Source organism: Eschrichtius robustus, chromosome 5, assembly GCF_028021215.1.
Source record: "Eschrichtius robustus isolate mEscRob2 chromosome 5, mEscRob2.pri, whole genome shotgun sequence".
NCBI lineage: Eukaryota > Metazoa > Chordata > Mammalia > Artiodactyla > Eschrichtiidae > Eschrichtius > Eschrichtius robustus.
In genome coordinates this window covers 10,137,013-10,155,583 of record NC_090828.1, presented here as the reverse complement: position 1 = coordinate 10,155,583, position 18,571 = coordinate 10,137,013, and the positions used below count along the sequence as shown (strand labels likewise).

At 46.1% G+C, this 18,571-nt stretch overlaps 1 protein-coding gene across 2 annotated transcripts in view; it reads right to left on the bottom strand.

The window, feature by feature from the left end:
• Positions 1-16,488, bottom strand: part of PID1 (phosphotyrosine interaction domain containing 1) — a 240,415-nt gene extending 223,927 nt beyond the window's left edge. For both annotated transcript variants that reach the window (XM_068544297.1, XM_068544298.1), the window contains exon 1: positions 16,271-16,488. In XM_068544297.1, coding sequence (XP_068400398.1) covers positions 16,271-16,300 — 30 coding nt within the window. In that variant the 5' untranslated portion in view covers positions 16,301-16,488. The remainder of the gene's footprint in view (positions 1-16,270) is intronic.
• Between the last annotated feature and the right edge of the window lie 2,083 nt (positions 16,489-18,571).

Here is an 18,571-nt window from a genome sequence, read left to right as displayed (position 1 = left end):
TCAAAGTGGCAAAGCAGGTCTTGAAAACTAGGGAACTACATTCTCTACCCAGAAGGTCAAGACTGCCGAAGTTGCAGGTATTTAACTTTCTGGGCTCAAGAATCCACATTGTCCTAGAGTGAACTTACAGAGCCATTCACATTTTTAACCAATAATTACAAATGTTTCTCAAGAACTGAGGCTCAGACAGCCTGAGACCATGCCTTTTCAGCTATTTTGGCCAAAACAGCTGTTTGTGTCCCCGACACCATTTCTACCCCAGGCTCCAGAGACAAGAGACAAGAGGGGTTCACTTGACTATGTGTACCAAAATACTTTGTTTTGGATGCAGTAAAATCATCATTACTTAACATGACCCTCTGCTTTTTCAGTGCAGAGATTTGGCAGGAAGGTGAAAATGACATCCAAGTTATAAAAACCTTAAGATTTGTAGCAGATGCCAATAGCAGGGCTACACCCTTATAAACAACGAAGACAGAAATCTTTCTCCAGTGACAGGCCAGAACTTGGAAGCTGTGGGCCAGGACTATAGGATAATTAGGATTATTTTTGTTCAGTGGCACTTACTAAAGTAAGGGTATATGCATAAGAAATTCCAGGGTGGGGGGAATATTTGCATCCATTCTTCAGTAAGCATGTACAAATTTTACAAAGAAGGTGTACCCATAAGGAGGGGCATCTGTGCATCCCTGGGTTTCTGGTTGGCATCTTGGCGATCCTTCAAGCATGGCTCCCTCACTTTCCTCCACACATACGTTCTGTTCTACATATCACCTTCTGTGAAACAGAATTTGAAGACTGAACGTTAATCGGTTCAAAAAAAAAAAAATCTACCTGTATATCAGTCAGAGTTTTGTAGTTACAAGCAATTGGTACCAACTCTGGCTCATGGGGGCAGAAAAATAAATAAATAAATAATTGGAGTGACACTGGATTAAAAGGAGGGTAGAAGGACCAAGCTCAGAAAGGACAGGTATCAAGTTGCTCCCAGGGTCCACGCAGGAGGACTACAGAGTTTCTACAGATCACGGTGAGTAGAATTACCAGGTTTTGGCTACTTTCAGCCTTTCTGCCACCCTGCTCAGGATTCCCACTTTTGGGAGAAATTGTCTGACTAATCTAGACATTTGGGGTACACATCGACCCCACAGCTAAAGGAGGGCACACTGATTGCCAGGCCCCTCTGAATGAGGTCACCCCACTGGACCAGGGGAAGAACAGTTCCCAAAAGCAAAATCAGGGTGCTGTTAGCAGAACATGGGAAATGAAGACAGGCAGAAAAAAACACAGATGTCCAATTCTGCATAAACAGTCTTAGCATTCCTACTGAATTGTTTATTTTTTCAACTTCTAAGGACAACTTTGGCAAAAACTACAAATAATGTTATTGCCCAATAGTCGGTGTTATGATGTCCCACATGTAATTTCCAGGGTCTTCAATTTAGGAAAATGTCTGGGGCTCCAGATGAGCTGATGTACATCCTATTCTTCTATTAGGTAATGAGGGCCAAGTAAACTCATCATGTTTCTCTCCTTACTTAGGCTGCCAGGAAGCTCAGAGCTAGGAGTTTTAGGCTCAGTGGTATTCTTCTATTAGGTAATGAGGGCCAAGTAACTGATCATGTTTCTCTTCTTACTTAGGCTGCCAGGAAGCTCGGAGCTAGGAGTTTTAGGCTCAGTGGTAGCACCTGTCCTTAGTCTAGGTTTTCAAGTACAACTAAATCTCTACCTTCATGATATGACTAGTATTTGAGGAGCTTTACTTCAGTCTTATTTTAACGTTTCAAAGGCATAACTATCTTTTATTGAAAAGTACTTCAAAAGCATTTGAATTTTTTCCTTCCTAACCAAAAGTCAACCTTTTCATAACTCTGTTAAGTATTTAAGGTGTAATTATATTTTCTGAGCTTGTAGATTGACCAGGACTTTCGTATTCTGCAGCCAGAATCATCCCTTTCCTTTTTTGCTAGATTCAATTAGAATAGATTAAATTAGAAGAATAGATAGATAGATAGACAGATAGATAGATGATAGACAGATCTAACTCTGGGTCTGATTAGAGTGTGCAATAATTTTTAGGATAGTTATCAATAAAGTTCATAAACCTTTATTGGAAGATCAATAGGGAACTGTCTCAAACCTATAGTTAGAGAGCCTCACCCAGAGGGATGACCGAAAACTAAGGAACCAGGAAGTGCTCAGCACTTGTGCTTTCAATGAACCGAGTAGATGGTTGAAGGTTGAGGGTCTAATTCATTGTTTTATAGCTCAAGCCACTGTCTGAGTTAATTCCAAGTACTTTTAATACCAAAAATAATCAGAATCCCCTAATGCTGCAGGAAATGGGCAGAGTTAAGTAGAACAGGGGCAACCTGGGAAGGTAAATGAAAGCAGCAGCAGATCTGCCCCCAGGATGATCAGAAAACATTTGCAAGGTGCTTTTGGGTGTGTTTTTGGTGAAAAGGGGATTCTTAATTATTAAAGGTGTTGCCACCCTTACAGATGTCTTTCAGTTTGGGTTTCCTAAAATAGCATTTGAATGGTTCTTCATAGGTTGATAACCTGTGGCGAAAAGGTGGAGATCCATTCAATTTAAAACTACTCTCCACCCTCTAAATTTACCCCCTTTTTTGCAAGCAATCTGTTCCAATGTTTGGCAGTAAAAATGCTCCCAAAGAGCCAATACCATTAACAGTGAGGAATTTTAGTTGCCTGGTGTGGGAGATGTAGGAACCGGGTGACCGGTGTTTAGTGAGAAGTGGGAGGGCCCCCCCCCCCCACAATGTGCTCAAGGGCAGAAAATGGGAGGAGGAACCCCACTTCTGGAGCTGAGGGTGGGCTCCCAGAGTGGTGCCGGGAGAACTATGGATGGTGCTAAACAAATAAACTTAGTCACACAATTATTTATCACACTGGCCTTTAAGAGTCAGGAGACCGGGACTTCCCTGGTGACGCAGTGGTTAAGAATCCGCCTGCCAATGCAGGGACATGGGTTCGAGCCCTGGTCCAGGAAGATCCCACATGCCGTGGAGTAACTAAGCCCGTGCGCCACAACTACTGAGCCTGTGCTCTAGAGCCCGTGAGCCACAACTACTGAGCCCACGTGCTGCAACTACTGAAGCCCGCGCACCTAGGGCCCCATGCTCCGCAACAAGAGAAGCCACCGCAATGAGAAGCCCGCACACAGCAACGAAGAGTAGCCCCCACTCGACGCAACTAAAGAAAGCCCGCGCGCAGCAACGAAGACCCAACGCAGCCAAAAATAAATTAATTAAATAAAAAAAAAAAAAAGAGTCATGAGACCAAGGATCTGGTCCTGATTCCAACAGAACATGAACTTGGCATTCAATTCTCTCACCAGCCAAATGAAGTTGCTAAGCTGGATGGGGGTCCCCAACCCCAGTACCTGCAGGGCCCAGCAGGCAATGTGATAAATGAGACGTGCTCCGTAAGGCCCGGGTGGAGCTGGAGGCCACACCCTACCCCAGGGGGGCACCATCTGGTCAGTGGTCACTACAGGAGAACCTGGGCCCACGGTGGTTGGACTGTCCGAGTTTTTGAGAGAATCAGAAAGACCAGCTTTCTTTAGAAATTCCTCTGATTTTTCAATCCTGTAGGCTAATTTGTGATGTTTTTATATACACTGAAGGGGCCAAAGGAAACATTTCTGTAAGCTAGAGCCAAACCTCAGGCCCACAGTTTGTCAACTTTAAGTTCAGGTTCTATATTGAAGTGCCCTGGATAGTGGGCGGTCTTTTACATAGGGATTATCTTCTCCCCTCCTGTGGAAACTCACAGGGCATTGGCACCTTAAAGGCTACAAGAAGTCCTGTGCTTCACCTGGTGCTTCCCAAACCTATCCAAAGACTGAACGCTTTGTGGCAAGACTCATTAAGAACAGCTCGCTGAGCTTGTGCTTCATGGAACAGACTTTGGGAAACACAAAACTTATCTGCTTGGTTCCAAAATGCTACACTGCTATTCCTAGTTCACTCTTGGATCTGAAGTAGGGGAAGAAATTAGTATTTACCAACTCCCAATAACGTGCCAGATACCATGTATCCCACATCTCAACTGACAGTCAGGAGCTAAATGTTATTACCCCCATCTTAAAGTTGAAAAAATATAAATCAGAGGCCCTGAGGTAACCCCCAATAAGTGAAGCAGCCAAGATTTGGATCCGTGGGTGATTAAAAATCCCATGGTCTTTCCACTATTCAGTAGCTTGTAGGGGCCACAGGCAGCCTGATCTGTACCTTAAAGAAATAACAGTCACCATCCGTATCTGCGGGTTCAGCATCCACAGACACGCAGGGCCAACTGTACTGCATCATTTTATATAAGGGACTTGAGCATCCACGGATTTTGGTACCCACGGGGGTCCTGGAACAAACGCCCCCTCAGATACCGAGGGACAACCTTATTCTCCCATCACCTCCCATTTCTCCCTTACTGCTCACCCCTGTGGCTTTGGATCTACCTTTGTTTTCCCCTCAAAGTTCCCAGGCTCTTCATCTGAAAAGAACTGTTTTTCCAAGAAAGCCAGATAATCCACCAAAACATTCGGCATCACTGAGCAGGTGTGAGCATCTGATGCCTTTGCTCAGAGGAATAAGGTATCAAAGCCGACAGCTGCATTGAAGGCGTGACAGACAGCTATGGGTACACCTGCATTGTGGCGCACACAGACATGCCAGGCATGGTGCTCGCCTCCTCCCCCTTCCCTTTCTTCCTAATTTTGCATCTGCCCATCCTTTACCCCCTCAACTCCCCAATCTCCCCTCTGCTTGACTTTCTCACCCATCTGCCATCCCTCACCTCGACCCATTTCATTTCTTTCCTTCACCCCTGAAGTAAACAAAGGAACAGAAGTCTAGCATTTTCTGCGCCACACTCAGGAGTGACCACACTTTCTGGTTTGCCAGGAGACAGACTCACCGTTCATGCCTGCTCTTCCCATTAGGTATTAATAGCGCCCCATCACCTCAACAGGACCTCAGATGGGACAAGAGGCCACATGACCTCATTATATATTTATTAAACAAGGGCTTCTATTCCTTGCCCTTTAAAAGAGATGAAATCAAATTCCTCAAATTTTCCTCCCTGAGGGGAAAAATGTTTTCTAAACTAAAGTTATTTTCATATGCTTCTCAATAGCTTTTTACTAAAGTTCAATGGCCATTGGTAAAGTTGTTGCATCTTATCTAAATTTTTTTAGTTGCTATCTTCTTGAGAAAAAGAATTGTTCCACAAGAAATCCAGACCCTATATTTGCTAGGCATATTACATCCGCAAACTAGACTCAAGACCCACAAATGGTTTTGCAGAATGTATCCTCTCTGTGTTTTCTATCACAGGAGGAAGAATGGCAAGAAGGTGGCCCGACCAGCTGCAGGGATCACAATCCCAGAAATTCACCCTTTGGAGAGCAAAATCTCCTGGGTCTACTGGCCACTAGGGGAGGAATCAGATGCTAAGATACAGGGCTAAAAAGGGCCCAGAGGACTGGGGCAGCTGGAAAAGTCAGCTGGAAAACCAACACGTTAGAAAGAAGTGAGAAATGCATCCCTGGGAGGATGGAGGATAAAGGGGCCATCCTGAATGAGGAAGATCCACCAAGGCATCGCCTTGAACGTTCCATCCTTTGCCCTGGATTTCTTCTCTTGCTCAACTACTAGTTTCTCTCAGATCCTTGGGCAAACTGAGATCGATGGAAAATGTCATTTCAGGAAGTAAACAAAGAAGTGTTTGAAAAGGAGAGAATGGAACTCTGAGAAAAATATAGAGTTCATTATTTACATTCTGGGCTAGAATTTTAATATCCAGTTAAAAGAACACAAAAACTACAGGGAATTCGCAGAAGTGAGAGCAGGAACTAGTATTATTGTTTAGTTCCCCAACACCTGGCACTGTGCCTGGCATACAGTGAAAATTTCACGTACACTTTAACAGCTTTAGGTATAAATGACGTGTAGTACACTGCACAAGTTTGTAAGTTTTGACAGATGTACAAGCCCACGAAACCATCACCATAATCAAGACACTGAACACATCCATCACCCCCAAAAGTTCCTCCCATCCCAGGCTCAGGCAGCTGTAATTCTGACTTCAATCATTTTACATCCCCACCAGCAGTGCATGAGAGGTCCGGTTCCTCCACGTCCTCGCCAACAATTGGTACGGTTGAAGCCTTTTTAATTTTCGCTGTTCTACAGTTGGGCAGTGTTATCTCACTGTGCTTTTAATTTGCATTTTCCTAATGACTAATGATGTCTTTTCATGTGTTGATTTCCTATCCATATAACTTTTTTGTTCAAATCATTTGCTCATTTTCTTTAATTGGGTTGTTTATCTTGTTACAGTATTGAGTTTTCAGAGTTCTTTATATATCCTGGATACAAGCCCTTTATTATAAATATACGATTTGCAAGTATTTTCTCCCAGTCTGTGTCTTCTTTTCATTCTCTTATAAATATCTTTAAAGAGCAGAATTTTGATGAAGCCCAATTTACACAAGTTTTCTTTTATTCAATGTGTTTTTGTTATTGTTCTAGGAAATCTTTGCCCAACCCAGAGAAACTTTTGGGTGTAGTGGATCTGTTCATTACCTTGACTGTAGTAATGTTTACACAGATGCATACAAAGATTTTCTGCTGTTTCTGTCTAGAAGTTTTATGGTTTTATGGTACACCTGGGTCTATGATTCATTTTAGGTGAATGTTCGTATAGAATATGTATGAGGTACAGACTGAAGTCTTGGGTTTGCTGTTGATGTTATTGATTTTGTTGTTTTGTATATGGATTGTTTCCACATCGTTTTGTTGAAAAGACTATCCTTTCTCCAGCAAACTATTTCTTTACACTTTTGTCAAAATCACATTAACTTCTGATCAAAAAGCAGAACTCTCAAAAAAGGCCCTTGCTGACAGCTGCTAAAATTTAAAACATGCATCCTCTTTGATTCAGCAACTCCGATTTTATCAGTTCCATCTAAAGAAATACAAGCACAATGATAGTGTGCAGATCCTTATAACAGTATTATTTACGGGAGGAAAACAACAACGAAAAAAATGGGTGCAACCCAAATATTCCCTGATACAGGAAGGACTGAATAAATTACAGTCCAGCTGCACCACAAAATTTTATGTAGGGAGTAAAAGGAATGAGTTGGGGCTACATGTACCGGCCAGAAGAGATACCCAAGAAACATTCTGTAAAGTGAAAAAAATTACAGAGTTTTATATATATAATGATTATATTATTTAAACAAATGAGAAAAACCTGAATATGTATCTATAAATTTGTATGTGTTTGCAAAAACCTAGGGAGAATTACGGGAAAAAAACTACCAGACAGATCTCATGAGTTTCCTTCATGGGCAGAATTGAGAATGAGGGAAGGAACAAGATTATCAACTTCTTGGTACCCTAAGCAGATATTATTTTGTAATTCTTGAATCAAATCAAGTCTAAAATAGTAGCCATGACTTTGCCACGTATCGGATGTGCACCTTACTCCATTACACATCTGTACCACCACTCGGAAAAAAAGTGGGTTTGTTTGGTGGTCGGCTCTAGTAGGGAGAAATATTTTGGTACATGAGGGATAACCCCCCCCGCAAAAAAATTCCACACTAAGTATTATAGGTTGAATTGTGTCCCCAAAAATTTCCTATGTAAAAGCCCTAACCCCTAGTACCTCAGAATGTGACCTTATTTGGAAATAGGATCATTGCAGATATAATTAGTTATGTTAAAATGAGATCATAGTGGATTAGGGTGGGCCCCTAATCCGCTATGACCCGTGTCCTTATAAGAAGGGAAATTTGGACACAGAGAAAAACACATGAGGAGAACACCATGCAAAGCTTCAGCTGGAGTGAAGCCGCCACAAGCCAAGGAATGCCGAAGATTTGCAGCAAACTACCGGAACCTGGGAGGGAGGCATGGAAAAGATTCTCCCTCACGGCCCTCGGAAGCTATCGACCCTTCACGCAACTTGATTGGAGACATCCATCCTCCTGAACTATGAAACAGTACATTTCTGTTGCTTAAGCCACCCAGCTTGTGGTACTTCATTAGAGCAGCCCTGGGAAACTAATACACTAAGTTCCCAAGCAGTTAAACCTAAAGCAAAAAAAAAAAAAATAGCAACAGCCACTCATCAGTACCACGGTCCCACAGCCCCCAGCTCCGTGCCGAGGGAGCATTCTCAGAAGACACAGAAAGTAAACAGCAGTGTCTACTGTCCCACATTACAGGTGGCTTGTACACCAGGATGCCGTACACACCTGAGGGAAAGCCGGCTCCTGATGTAAAGACATCAAAGCATGCGGTGGGCAGAAGGGGCTACAGAATCTGCGTGTTTATCCCCAGACCCACAATTACACAGAAACCATGGGGAAGGGCTTGTCATGAAAGGACCAGGGTGGATCTACTATTAAGAAAGCATAACGATTAAGGAGCCCCTTTCTCCTGGCACCTCTCCCTCCCTTTCACATGTGTAGCATCCTTCCCTACTGAGGAAGAGAGTGGAAAGTAAAGCAGCCTTTCAAAACTTGAGTGACTCTCAGTATCCTGCGATAAACCATGATGAAAAAGAATGTGTGTGTGTGTGTGTGTGTGTGTGTGTGTGTGTGTGCGCGTATATATATACGTATAACTGAATCACTTTGCTGTACAGCAGAAATTAACACAACATTGTAAATCAACCATACGGTAATAAAACAAATTTTTAAAAAAACACAAAACTTGAGTGGCTCTTCACTCTAAGAAATGCAAATCCAACGAGCAGCTGTGCAGTGATCCAGGCTCCTTACCCTCGTCAGGGCTGGAAACGTCTGTGCCATCGTGGCTACTGTATGAAAAAACCAGAAAAGTGAGTACTATGACTCCTAATGACGTTTATTTTATCTTAAAAGTGAGTTCCAGCATAGGCATGGATAGTTCATTAAAATAATTTATGCGGTCACCAAGTGAAAAACAAAAACAAAACAAAATGTCCAACCAGATACGAATAATCAACCAGACATACTCTGGAGCTGTCCTGGAGGTTGACTGGAAACGGATCCTAACATCAGTCTACAGTTGTCCTTGCTGGGAAGAGGCAAGTCCCAGAGGCTGGCTACCCGGGGCCCTGCAGAGACGGACAACCCAGATTGTTTGAGAATAAAACCCTGGGCCTCCCTCGGTCCTGCCTGTCTGGAAAAGTGTCACTGAGATCCTCCTTGAAGTGACTGTCTTCCACACCCCAGCCCATAATTTTAAGTACCAGCGTGAACTATCTCTTGAAGCACATTTACTTCCAGAGGCCCTCCCTTGGCAACAGGGCACACATTCCTCTCAGTTTTTGCTTCATTTTCCCAGGATGTTGAGCAGAAGTAGATGAGAGAGAAAGAAGCAGCATTTAATTGTTCTCTAATGTCCGTTTTCATTATTTTTCAAATCCACCATAAACAAATTCACACTCAGCACAAAAAGCATGCTATACAGAAACACTGATTTAGTCCCAGTATATGAAAGCCAGGCACACCTTAGCCTTCGGAAGTACAGTGACAGAACACAGACAAAGGCAGCAGGTTTCATGAATGTACTAGCGTGTTAGTTTCCTAGGGCTGCTATAACACACCACCACAGACTGGATGGCTTAAAACCACAGAAATGTACTCTCTGACAATTCTGGAGGCTGGAAATCCAAAACCATGATGTTGGTAGGGCCATTTCCCTCCAAAAGCCCTAGGGAGGAATTGTTCCTTGACTCTTTTAGCCTCGGGTGGTTGCCAGCCATGCTTGGCTTTCCTTGGCTTGTGGTAGCATAACTCCACACTCTGTCTCCCTCTTCGCATGGCCCTCTTCCCTGTGTCTTCAAATCTCTCCTTATAAGGACATTAGTCATTGAGATTAGGGCTCACCCTAATCCAGTATGACATCACCTTCACTCAATTACATCTGCACAGACCCGATTTCCAAATAAGGCTACACTCACAGGTCCCAGGGTTAGGATTTCAACATATCTGTGTCGGTGGGGCGGGGTGGGGGGTGGGGGTTGTGGAGAGACAGCTCAACCCATAACAATGAGTAAGACATAGAGACCAGGCTCTGAATCTGAATCTTGGTCCCTTTGTAGCCATGTCAGTTAGGAAAGCCAAGGGTGCAAGTCATAAAAGACCCAACTAATACATAGGCTTCAAAAAGCAGAAGGAGGTGGTATTTTTCTCACTACTGAAACCTCCCTTATCAAATTAAGACCTCAGTCACAACACATGAGGGGAGAAGGAGGCGGCTTGGGCTGTCTTACATGGGAAAGATACCTCGGCAAATACCAAGTGGCATCAGTACTAAGTGAGACAGCCTACTGTGACTTTGGTAGCATTGAAATCTGCCAAAGGCACAAAGCAAGTCTGTGCTTTATCCTTGACACCATCCTATTCCAGTTCTCGCCCTGGGGGTTTGGACCTGGTGAATATTCTGATGCTTTATCACTGGAGAGCAGCTACATTGGGATCACAACCTTTTTTTTTTTTTTTTAAGTTAACATAAAATGATAGTAACAAATTCCACGAGACTCTAAGGAGGTCTTTGGACAAATATCTCAAAAATTTCGTCTTGCTCTCCTTAGATAAAGCCTCCATTTGGATTTGTGCCCAAAGGTGGCTGAACAAAGCACACTGCAGCCATTGAGTGCTTCTGGACTGGTTTTATTTGCTGACCACTAACGAGTCCCTAAACTGCGGCTAACTCGAGGAGTCAAATAGCCCTGTGCAAGGGAGCCTGATGGCCAATAGCCGTGGGGCTGTCCAGTGTCAGCCGCTCCAGGCTCCAATTTACGGGACAAATTCATACAGTGGAAGGGAGTCAGTTCGAGGGAAGGCGGGAAGAGAGAGATAATCTGGAACATCAAACAAAATGCAAAACGTTGCCTAACGCTCCGAGATAACCCAGAACAGTCAACATTAGGCAATGGGTAACCAAGGGACAGAGAGTTTTTTTCCCAAGACTAGCATTTTGCAAGTCACTTAGTAGAGATTTTGCTCTTGAACTCTCCGACCTCCTCCCTCCCTTCCCCCCCAGTTTTGGTCTAAATGGGGAATGACTGCAGAAGTGATCGGGGTTATTGACAGCTTTTAAGGTCTCTAGTTTGTCAAAACTCCAGGAAAGACCCAATGATAGAAGATAGCATGTTACTTCTGCGAGACCTCAAATTAATGATAAGTCCAAGTTTTCTTTAGGAAGGATAAGGCCCAATGCTCTGTGCTTACTCAACTATGAGGGCTGAAAAGAACAGCAAGACGTAGGATCGATTTAGTGAGAAACCTGTGCGTCTGTAAGAGCAGCTCTTGCTCATTTCTAAGCAATTGCTCTTGAACTCTCCGACCTCCTCCCTCCCTTCCTCCCATTTTTGGCCTAAATGGGGAGCGACTGCAGACGTGATCAGGCTTTACTGCAGTTTCAAGGTCTCTAGTTCAGACAAATGCCATGTGCTCCAGCTCAAGAGACTCTTAAATGGCACTTGGGAATTTCAGCCTGAGGACGACACAGCAGTTTACTTCCCCCAGAGATCTGGGCCACCAAAAAGAGGGTAGCCCTTGGTCCACGCAGGCAACCACACGGCTTCAACAAGAGATATGAAAGTAGCCTCTCAGAGCCCATGAGGCCACCACCGTTGCCATTCTATTTATTAATAACAACAGCACCCGCATCCTTCTAAATCACAGAAAAGCGGAGATGGAGATCTGGAGCAAACCTCCTGCTTCGAATTCCAGCTCAGTTCACGTCTGGCTGCCCAACCCTGGCCGGATCATTTAAACTCTCTGGCTTTCAGTTTCTTTATCTATAACATGGGGATAAAAGCGGTCATGGAAGGTAAATGAGCTAGATAATTCAAATAAAACCCCTTAGCGTCGTGCCACACACACAGCGCGTGCTCCGTAAAAGCTGGTGTTGTCATGATCTGCCTCACTCTGTTTTCCTCCTGTCAACTTGGTCTGCCAGGAGAAGTGTCAGATTTGCCAAGGTCTTCTCTCTGCCTGATGGGCCCAGTCTAATGGTCTCCAGCTGATCTTTTAGAAGGTTCTTCCATCTCCCTTCTCAGGGGAAAAGTGGAAGGGGGTAATGATAGAGAAATAAATCAAGAACAATCGACGCTCCAGGCCAAGGCAAGATCTGCCCGATATGACAAGGCAGAGAAAGGGCAAGATGATCCTGGGGAAGAAGTGCTCTTACCTCCTCAAATCTCCAAATACTGGGTTGGCCAAAAAGTTCGTTCGGTTAATGAATACGTTGTTCGAGAAGGTTCTTGGTGAGAATGAAAAATGTCTTTTAGTTTTACTCAAAACCCAGTGAACTCTTTGGCCAACTCAATAGTATTTAGTCACAAATGTAAACCTTTTTATCAGCCAAACGTTTAACAAGAAACTAAAAGAAAGGTTCTTCAGGATCTGGTTTCCTCCTTACCCTTCCTCATTTCACCCTCTTGGAGGTTCTAATGTACAGCCATCGACCAAAACGTGAATGAAAAAAAAAGAAAAAATGGTGAGGGGGAAACACGGTCCAGGCTGAGAAGCCAAAAGCCAGCTTTATCGATAAAAGTTCTGTATTTTCCGGAGCTGCCATGAAGACATTTTAATTTCAGGAAAAACAGGCAAATTACTAGGACCTTTATAGAACGCCTCATGAGAAGATGGTCACACATAGATCTACTCCACAAGTAGAATTTGCTAGAACTTATTTCCATACCTTTCTACTACCACTCTCCATTCCGTCCTTGTAATAACTACACGACAGGCAAGGAGGCATTGATCTCCTTTGTTCCAAACTCAGTCTCCAGTCATCTTTCTCCTGCTCTCCACCTTTCTAGGCTTCCAAAAAATGTATCTGCCAGCAGCCTGAAGACAGACGCTCTTGGGAAACGCACGCTCCTTATGGCCGAGTCCACACTGCTGAGTTTTTGAGTCTGTCACTTCTAACGCCTCTGCCCAGCCCAACAATCAAGACAATCAGGCAACCCATGCAAATTGTAAAATATCGAGGCCAGAAGTAATCTCATCTCTATTTTGAAAAACCAATACTTAGCCTTTTTTACTGGAAAGTCCCCTTTCACTTTTCTGAAAAAAGCCTGTTTCAAATCTGCTTCTTAAAAAATTTATAACTCTCCCGAGTCCCTCTAAGGAAAAAAGTCTGCTGTGCAAAGGAGAAGGTAAAAAGGGAAGAATTCATATTTATTCCATTTTAAAAGCTGGGGTGGTAATTTAAATCTTCACATCCCCTTTGATCCTATTATATTTTTAATGGCAGAAGCTCCCAGCGAGGGCTCGAGTGGGATGTAACAGAAGTTTTAACATTCAGGGGAGCAGGTGAACTTGCCGCAGTCTGTGTGACTGAATGAGAAATTCCCCAGCTCAGCCCTGCTCGGGGCAACAGGTCACTTTGCCTGTACTGGATTTGGGTCAAACAGCAAAGCCTCAGATCAGAAAGTATCAGCATTCGTTCGTTTGGCAAAGAAGTGGGGTTTGATAACAATAATCCACCCTGGCCAAAGATGCCATTTCCAGAGCAAGAGAGCTGGATATTGGACTCACATTAGTTAGAGGGTGACTGTCTAGCCTAAACAAAGTTCAGCCACACTCCCTGGGCCACAGACCTTTTGAACGGCATCACCTAATAGGACCTAATAAAGTCAGTTAAGGAAAGATGTCCTTTTCTTCCCTCACCTCTTTTGTTTCTAGGTATTTGTACAAGAAATTGACTCCTTAGTCCTGTTAGGAAGCTCTGGGAACACTTCCTTGAAGCATTCTCTTCACTCAAGCTCATCAAAATTAGAATGTTTGCATTAAAAATGAATGAGGAAAAAAACTAATGAGGTGGTATGAGAAAGTTAAACAGATTTGTGTAAGGAGGGTGGGGCTTTGACTCCGTTACAGACTGGGATTCATGATTATTTCCCCATCGAACAGGCTTTCCATTGCCATTTCCATGGCCACAACATCTGGGCACGTTAAGCATCCCATTCACTGAGGAATCGGAAACCAATGTTCCTATACGGTGGTGCCTTGAGGGTAAAAAAGGGAAGAAAAAATCCCAGACAGCAAACAGAGCCCAAGTGACAAAGATAACCAAGGAATGTAAATAAAATATCATTACAAGCAACTCACTCACCACCTCACCCTCAACAGCTCCCTTCCCCAGAAGCAAAAAATAAAAACATACAAATCGTGTTGTAAAGAAGAGCCAAGCTGCTATTGGGGAAGAAGCCATGAATACGAAGATTTTTCCTCCATGTGGCTCACTTTTATAATTGCAAGGCTTGAGATATACTTTTAAAAGAGAACCAGGTCTGGTTGCTAATTTAAATTAGGGCAGCATGAAGTTAAGCCCTGTGTCGATAAGTATCTTCCAACGGTGACTTGATCTTAGTCAGTGACTAGGCATGTTTACTTGAGCCTTCAAAAGCCAAAAACCCCTGCTCTTTCAATCTGACACTTCAAAATGAAACAAATGCATTGCAAATGCACACTGTAATACACCAGGCTCATGCCAAAGGCACATGTGTACATTTCACAGAAGAGCCAGGACATTTCTAGCGAGGAATGATCGCCATGCGGAACGCAAGCCAGAGCTAGCTCCTGCCAAGGGTCACGTGCTGTGGAGCACACAGGAGTCCCTACATGAAACGGGCCGGTAGAAATAACTTCAAGAGACAAAAATCTACAAACTCTGCAGAGGCACGGATCCCCAGCCCATAAAAGCCACCCCCAGGAATTCTGACCTCATCTCTCTAAGGACCTCCAAGAGCTTCTCTCCTCACTTGGATGGGAAACCCTCCACCCCCGCTCAGTCACTCCTCCCTTTAGAATAAATTCACCACCCTGAACTGAGGGAAAAATGCACACGTACAACTGGTAACTGATGCCAGTGCTGAAATACATGTACATCACCTTTGGCCAATCATTCAGAGCCCAATATTGACTCTCTTAATAAGAGAAGGAGAGAGTTAGGAGGCTGGTCACCCACCTCCCTATCTTCAAGGCTCAAGATCTCTTTTCTTGTTCAGTCTGTTTGAGACCCGAGGGGATTGGCCTGGTGTCTCAAGCTCTTACTGTGAACCCACTCCCACAAGACTGCAGGCCCAGGGAGGCTTGGAAAGGGGTTGTGAGGCATCTATTTCTGCTAAAAGCAATGCCCTCTGCAGGTTAATCCTCAGTATGAGAACTCACAGGCAAAGGTTAGACTCTCCTAGCATCTGAGAGACAGTCTGTGTTTGGCCCTTTGAATTTTCATTGAGAAACCTCCAAAGCCAGTGAAGCCTCCTGGCCTCCACTGTCCTAAGTCTTCAGATGCATTCAGCTTCCAACGGTGCTGTATTTTACCACTTAAACACTTCTTCAAAGTTTACTATGAAACAGTGTGGCTCTAAGCCTGCCAAAAGTTTAACTGCAGGATTCAGTGGATTTTATCTGGCAGAGTAGCTGCCCTTCCTCCTGAGAATATTTTCCAGAGAAGGCAGTCAATCAAACCCTGCAGTCAGGGTGATTTCGGGGTCCCGAGTGTCACCGAATGAGCTCCTCTCTGAAAACGCCCCTCTTTCTCACTCTGACCGCCTTCCCATCTCCCTGGCTTCAGAATCCAAAGTAAAAGCAGTTTGGCATTTCAGTAGACAGCAATGAAAAACTTTTGATGGGATGACCCAGGGCATAACTATTCCTGGCTGAATTTAACTTTTGATTTTCAAATATGTAGGGGAGCTTGGGTTCAGGGGAGATGAAGGGGAGAGCTCCAACAAATAGGAAAAAGTAAAATAGAATAAGCAGCATACCGTGACCAAGCCAAACCAAGCTTGATATTTCCAAATTATATTGGCAAACGAATGCTTTCTCAAATCATTTGTTCTGTCTTTCCTGGAGACAAAAAGGAAAAAAAAAAAAAAAAAAATCTGGATGCAAAATTCCTAACCCCAGACCAGTAAATTGTGTCAGTGGAATGCAATCTAAAATTGCTGGTCAGAAAGTCCAACGTTATATATACCTACAGGCAACTAACCCCCAAGGCAAAAGTTGCGCTGCCCGAAGCAATGCGTTCGTCAATTTCATCACCCCCCCTCACCCCGGCCGGGTGCCCGGCGCTGGGTTAAGCCGACAGCATCAGGTTCTAATCCTTGCGTTCATACACGATCGCTCTGGGCAAATCCTTGGCAGTGGTCAGACGCGCCACCTCTGCTCCCCGGGTCCGAGCACCTTCTCCTCCAGGCTGGCCCCCGGTCACCCGGTGCCCCTTACCTGCAGGCGCTCCGTGGCCGGCTGCCACATCTTCCAGCCGCGGGGTCTGGCAGAGGAGACGCTGGCGAGACTCTGTCGATGGCGCCGGGGGGCGAGGGGCTGGGGGGCGAGGGGCTGCGGTGCCGCTTCACATCTGGGGTGGGCGTCCGCGGGATGTGCGTCCAGGGGCCGGCGACCGCCGCGGGGTGGGCGCTGGGGGGCTGCGAGCGGGAGGAGGCGGCGCGGCGCTCAGCTGCCGGCAACTTGTGGGCACGGCCGCGAGCCGGCTGTCCTGGCGCAGCTGCGAGAAGACTGCGCAGCTCCGCCCGGGCCCACGAGCGCGCGGCGGCGGCGGCGGCGGCGGCGGCGGCGGCGGCCGCTCCCTCCTCCTCCCCCGCCACCGCCGCCCGGACCTGCGCGCTCTGAGCATGCCCGGGGCCGGCCCCCGCCCGCCCGCCCGGGAGCCCGCATCCCGGCCGCGGGGGCCGCCGAATCCCGGCGAGGGGAGTGTGCGGAGGCCAGAACCGGCGGCCCTGCTCCCCCGGGGAGCCCCGGCTGGGATGGGGTCTGGGAGAGGGAAGAGCCTGGAGAGGGGGGACTTCCTGAAGCCAGAGCCCATAGCCCTCTGGGGTCTCAGTCTTCCTGTCAACAGGGATCTCTGAATCGCCTGGGTCTTGACGGGCACTGTGCTGGGCCGCGGAATTCCATTCATTCCTTCCACTGGAGTTAACTGAGCATCTATTAGGCTCCAGCCCCTGTGCTGGATTCTGAGGATACAGTGGCACAGAACAGAAGACAAGAGAATGTTCCTCCTCTCCTGAGCTTCATTCTACTTGGGGGAGGCAGTCAGTGACAGAGGAAACACCTGAAAGGGCGCTAGGTCAGGTGGTGAGAAATCTTGGCAAGAAAATAAAACAGGGGTGATGGGTGAAGAAAGGGAGAGGAGAGCTTCTTGGAGGGGGGCCCAGGGATGTCTGGGGTGAGAGGGAAAGATGGACCAGGTGAGGGATGACATGCGGGGCAGAGGACTGGGGCTCCTACACCTGGGTGAGGAAGGCAGCACAATATCCCCCAGCCTCCATCCACCCTGAGATCTGCCAGGTGCCTCAGGAAGCTCTGTGAACCCAAAGATAAGCCAAGGGCCACCCTGGGCTCCCAGGCATGGAGGGTGGTGTGGGCCACTGTGAAATAGCTACCTTTCCTAAAGAAGCCCAGCTCCTCCCACCCTCTTGACAGCTGGCCAAGGTGAGTATGAACATTCCCATTATTTGGATGAAACAAATGAGGCTTGCGGAGTCTAGGTGACCATTCAAGTCACACAGCCAGTGAGTGGCTTCGAGATGACTTGGAGGCTGGAGCTCTTACCCTGCTCCTCTAACTGCTCTGACCATGGAAACACCGTGGGAAAAGGGCAACGTTCTGGGGCTAGAGGCTGGGGGAGCTTGGCAGGATGGGGAGGCTAAGCTGATTCTGGAGGCTGATGAAGAGGGTGGGAGGAGAAGGGGTGGGAAACGCTCAGGGACAGAAGGAACAGATAGAGGGGGAGGACCACACCATCTGTGCGGGGAGCCCAAGGCTCCTGAGAGATGGGGCCCACAGAGCAGCGGGGACTGGCGGGGGAAGGGTCCCGAGGGCATACCACACTGCATGTGCACCGCCTGGGTCCTGAGCTACTCGGGCACTATTAAAATCAACCCCCCACGTCTGGAAGGATCCGCCCATAGTCATGCACAGGTAGAGTGATTTCCAGATATCAGAGCACTCAGCCCACCAGAGCCTCCCAGAACTCTCCGAGGGACAGAAACCCGCATCTCCCAAGGCCTGGGGAGCACAAGATTCACAGAGTCACCCAGAGGAGAGTCACATAGTGGCAGTGCCTATCCGGGGCTCTTTTCCAGGGCTCCGGATGGCTCCTTCCAAACCACACCGTTGCTGGTTGGTGCCACCCACCCAGGCAGGTCCAGACCCTCAATGCCCTAGGAGCCTCCAGCAAAGCCACAGAGATGCTTCTGAGAGGCTGGTCTCTATCTCCCCTGATGACCACGGGACCCTCCCATTCTTGCCGAAAAACCACCAAGACTTTCTCAGCTACTTCCCCAGTCCCTGCTACCTGCTCTGGACCTACCAGAAAATCCCTTCTGATGAGGGGTTGGTATGTCAGCCCTACATGGAAATACATCTCAGATGCTTGGTCATGTGGTCTCTGTTTTGAGATGATATTTTTACTTTTCCAATAATTCTTCATGCACACTTCCCACACCTAGAAAATTCCTGCTGACAATAATAGGCCTTCCCAGCCTCCTAATTCTCTTTTTATAAAAT